General features: G+C 48.4%; 2 protein-coding genes across 2 annotated transcripts in view; one reads left to right on the plus strand and one right to left on the minus strand.

Annotated features, from left to right (window-relative positions):
* The window catches only part of LOC310820000 (gamma-glutamylaminecyclotransferase C-like), a 268729-nt gene that overhangs the window by 141934 nt on the left and 121795 nt on the right, over positions 1–5000 (minus strand). The gene's annotated exons all lie outside the window — the stretch shown is intronic.
* Positions 1–5000, plus strand: part of LOC310819915 (dedicator of cytokinesis protein 9-like) — a 52962-nt gene that overhangs the window by 9097 nt on the left and 38865 nt on the right. The window contains exon 2 of the mRNA XM_083691334.1: positions 250–366. Within this exon, the coding sequence (XP_083547460.1) occupies positions 250–366 (117 nt within the window). The remainder of the gene's footprint in view (positions 1–249; positions 367–5000) is intronic.

The following is a 5000-nucleotide window of genomic DNA, read 5'->3' on the forward strand; positions in this document are numbered from 1 at the left end:
CCCAAGCCCTGCTCTGCGCCCCAAAATGGTCGGTTTTAAATGGGCTTGAACCCGTGTGTCCTATATAAACATGAGACTGTGTTAGCCTGCTGAACTAAAGCCTCTGTATTTAACTCTACGACCCCAACGCCCTAAACCCCTCTGGTCTCAAGCATGGTAGAGTGTGGTGCTAACAGAGCTAAGGTTGTGGGTTCGATTTCCGCTGGGACCATATATACTGATTATTCTTTTTGCCCCCCCCCCCCTCAGGTGAAGCCCAAGGCGATTGAGCCTCTGGACTATGAGAGTGTGCTGGTCCAGAGGAAGACCCAGATCATCAGTGATGTCCTCAGGGACATGCTGCAGTTCCCTCCTGACGACTTCCAGGTGAGTGACCTGGCCTAACCCTAACCCGAACCCTAACCCGAACCCGAACCCTAACCCGAACCCTAACCCGAACCCTAACCCGAACCTTCTGTGGTGATTCTGTCTATTTTCTCCCACAATGCTAGGTTACCTGTCCTCCAGGGGAGGCTAGTGGAGGTAGAAATCGGAGGACAGGCTCATTGTAATGCATGGAACAGAATAAGGAACGGTGTCAAACACACGTGATGTGTTTGGTACAATTTTTGATACCATTCCTCATTCTGTTCCATGCATTACAATGACCCCTTCCTCTGATTTCTACCTCCACTCGCCTCCGTTCTGTGGTCAACTTACTGTGTTTAAATTCCTGGCGCCATTAAGACCCTTCCTACCACAGCAGCTTCCCCATAGAGTGGTCCTGAAGGCTGCCGGACCCTGGGAGCGTTGCGGGGCACACATGTGGAAGTGGTGGTAAATTGCCCTCCTCATGGAGCAGTTGGCTCACACCCTCTCAGTCACTGACACGCTCAGAGGAGAGGAGAGCTGCCTGCGTTCAAAGGAACCACAGGCCTGTCTAAATATTACATCATCACGGGGGGGGGGGGGGGGGGTGATAGAGAGAGGGGAGAAAGGGAGTGATAGAGAGAGGGGAGAAAGGGAGGCAGAGAGAGAGAGAGAGAGAGAGACAGAGAGAGAGAGAGAGACAGAGAGACAGAGAGAGAGAGAGAGAGATAATGGTCTCTACTCCCAGTTAGACAGGAAGCAGGGTTTATTTCACAGGTGTCATGTCCTTTCAAAATCTCTTCAATAATACTGTGCTGTTCCTCAACGGTGATGTCAATGTATAATTCTTTGTGATGTAGGATTAACAGGCTTTGGACATGGATTCTATGAATACCGCTGTCTATGTATCTGGACAACAAGACTGTTTCTCTCCTTGTTCAGCAAACCTTCCGTCCTGTTTTAAGAGCTTGGAGACAGGTCTTGGAGACAGGTCTCCTCATGTTTCAGGTGTTGCATAGAAAACCCACTCACCTGTGTTGTTACTGAAGGCCATGTCAGGAGAGTGTCTGTTTGCATGCTTGCATGTGTGTGTGTTGTCCTTGTCAGGTGTTGAATGGAAAACCCACTTACTTGTGTAACTGAAGTTACTGAAGGCCATGTCAGGAATGTGTGTGTGCGTGTGTGTGTGTGTGTGTGTGTATGTGTGTGTGTATGTGTGTGTGTGTGTGTGTGTGTTTGTGCATTCTTCCCAAATATTTCTCTTTGGCATCAAGGCTCCTTCCTGCCCTTGTTGCCTTAGTAGAGAGAGAAGACAGACACACACACACTGTCAATACAACCCTTTGATTACTGTCTGAAAACCAGACAATGATCGAGACAACTTTTCACAAAGTATGAATCGTGTGTGTGTATGTGTGTGTGTGTGTGTGTGTGTGTGTGTGTGTGTGTGTGTGTGTGTGTGTGTGTGTGTGTGTGTGTGTGTGCATGCTCTCAGTGAGAATGCAAGGTATGACAGCAGTGGTGGCAGCTACCGCCCCAGCAGGAAAAGCCCAGGGAGTGGGTGGGTTCTGGTGGGTTCTGGTGGGTTCTGGTGGGTTCTGGGTGGGTTCTGGTGGGTTCTGGATGGGTTCTGGGTGGTTCTGGTTGGGTTCTGGGTGGTTCTGGGTGGGTTCTGGGTGGTTCTGGTTGGGTTCTGGGTGGTTCTGGGTGGGTTCGGGTGGGTTCTGGTTGGGTTCTGGGTGATTCTGGGTGGGTTCTGAGTGGGTTCTGGGTGGTTCTGGGTGGGTTCTGGTGGGTTCTGGGTGGGTTCTGGGTGGGTTCAGGTGGTTCTGGGTGGGTTCGGGTGGTTCTAGGTGGGTTCTGGGTGGGTTTGGGCAGAACCAGTCTCTTAAGCCCACCATGTGTTTTAGATCACTGGGCCCAGAGAGGAGAAAGAGATAGAGCCAAAGAGAGGGAGAGGAGAGAGAGAGAGAGAGAGAGAGAGAGAGAGAGCGAGAGGAGAAACAGAGAGAGAGGGAGAGGAGAGACAGAGAGAGAGGGAGAGGAGAGAGGGGGAGAGGGAGAGGACAGAGAGAGAGGGAGAGGAGAGAGAGAGAGAGGGAAAGGAGAGAGAGAGAGAGAGGGAAAGGAGAGAGAAAGACAAGGAGAGGAGAGATAGAGAGGGAGAGGAGAGAGAGAGAGAGAGAGGGTGAGCCAGCTAGACACATGGGCCTCCATGCTCTTGGCTGCAGTGAGGCTGTAGATAGACCTTCCACAGATGTAGAGCAGAGCTGGAAACACAATATCAGTTCAGTCAACTCTGGTTGGATAACAGGGACCTCTGCACTGGCCTCACTGTGATACTGCTGTGGTTTAACTCCACTTTACAAGTTTCCCCTGTAAAGTTTCTCCTGTAAATATATTCTAGCATTACGACTGCCAATGGCCCCTGGTCCTAGCATAGATTACCTCTTCTTATGATGACCGATGGATAGATGATTCACTTACTTAGACAAATGTATTTGTTGTAAGTCGCTTTGGATAAAAGCGTCTGCTAAATGCCACAAATATAAATGTAAATGTAACTCACCAACTGCCAAAGACTTCCGGAACACTCACCACCTAGAGTATCAAGCGTGGAATCTACCTAGCAACAACACTTTGATTGGCTACAAAATAAAGCATCGGAATTTATGCATTTTTGGTGAATAAAGTCACCCGTGGCGCTCTAGAATGTTGACCATTTGGGCGACTTGATTCACCCTCGGCACTGATTGAGTTAAAGCACTATGCACATGTATGAAGCTCGAGTGGCAGAAAAGGTCGCGGACCCCCGATACACAGCACTGAATGAGTTAATGGAGGTTGTAATGCTCCCATCAGCCCCTGTGCCAGTCACTGGGCAGCCCTAGAGGCAGTCCCTCCCCCCCTTCCCCCCTCCCCAGAGAGAGGGAGACGGACGCTCCACATCCTCCTCTCAGGGCCGAGCGTCTCTCCAGTGAGGAGGTTTAACGCCTGACGTCCCACAGCGCTGCGCCCCGAAGGGCCGGCCGGCGTCAGAACACGTCCCTGGGGAGAGGAAGCCGCTACACGCAGGGTTAATGGACCTGAAAGGAATGTTGTTCATTGGTTGCCGGCCTGGTATTGCTTTACAGTTGAGTAACGTCGGTGGGTTCGGGTGTCAGTCACCCGTCAGAATCCAGTCCGTCAGAATACACGGTGACACAGTAGGACAGTGTCTGCTGTAAATATGTATATCTGGTTATGAGTTTTGAAGAGCTGTTTGTTCGGTCTGTAAATGGCCATTGTTTGCTTTGCAGTCTCACTGTCCTTTCTGGGTCAGGATGTTATTGAACATGTTCTCAATGGCTTACCTGGTTAAATAAAGATTAAATCAAAAACATTTAAAGATATAAACTAAAAAAGGACAGGCTGAGACTGATTAGAGGACTTGGTGCTGGAGGAGGAAGAGTTGGTGGGACTGATTCATGTTAAAGAAAAGATCCAGGTCCTGAAATGATGACGTTTTTTGTTACAAACATTAGTGCTTATATTGTTCTTTATGTAGAAGACATTATGTGATCGTCTGTGAAGCACTTTGGCCGACAACTTTATTATATAATTGTACATTATTATATTAAAGGTGCTTTATGAATTTAATTTACTGATGAAAAAGAATATTGCTATTTGCTAGTGCTATTTACTAAATTGTTTTTATTAGCTTAATATCTTTATTACATTACTTGTTGTTGTTGTGGATGTTGAGAGCTGCTCTGCCCAAGGCATTTCATTGCGTTGTCTACTTCTATTCAATGTAATGACAAACGAAACTTGAGCACAGATAATAATGTACACATGCAGACTACAGTTTGGTGGTTAGTTAACTGTGGAGTGCAGTAGGTCATGGTGTCTCTGTTCTCCTGTCTGGTTAGGGTTAGGGTCTTTGAGGCGTGGGTGGGGAGCGATAGGAAGTGGGACAGTGACTATTGGAGCGTTCACACTAACCCTCTAGTGTGGAAGATCAGTCACTCTGCCTCAATGCCCCCAGGCTCTACCAGCTCATGTATGCAGCCTCCCTCCCTCCCTCCCTCCCTGTCTCCCTCCCTCCCTCCCTCCCTCCCTCCCTCCCTCCCTCCCTGTCTCCCTCCCTCCCTCCCTCCCTGTACATCTGTCTATATTGGGAGTCAAATCACAATTTCTTAACCATGTTTTTGGTTTAGAACTGTCTCACTAGTCCTGTTTGGAAGAGGAGACCTACTGCCTCTGTCTTCTCCCCTCTAATACCCCACCTTTCTCTGTGTCTAATACCACACCTTTCTCTGTGTCTAATACCATACCTTTCTCTGTGTCTAATACCCCACCTTTCTCTGTGTCTAATACCCCACCTTTCTCTGTGTCTAATACCACACCTTTCTCTGTGTCTAATACCACACCTTTCTCTGTGTCTAATACCCCACCTTTCTCTGTGTCTAATACCACACCTTTCTCTGTGTCTAATACCACACCTTTCTCTGTGTCTAATACCACACGTTTCTCTGTGTCTAATACCACACCTTTCTCTGTGTCTAATACCCCACCTTTCTCTGTGTCTAATACCACACCTTTCTCTGTGTCTAATACCACACCTTTCTCTGTGTCTAATACCACACCTTTCTCCCCTGTCTAATACCACA

The sequence above is a fragment of the Argentina silus genome (assembly GCF_951799395.1).
Source record: "Argentina silus genome assembly, chromosome: 19".
NCBI classification, from domain to species: Eukaryota; Metazoa; Chordata; class Actinopteri; order Argentiniformes; family Argentinidae; genus Argentina; species Argentina silus.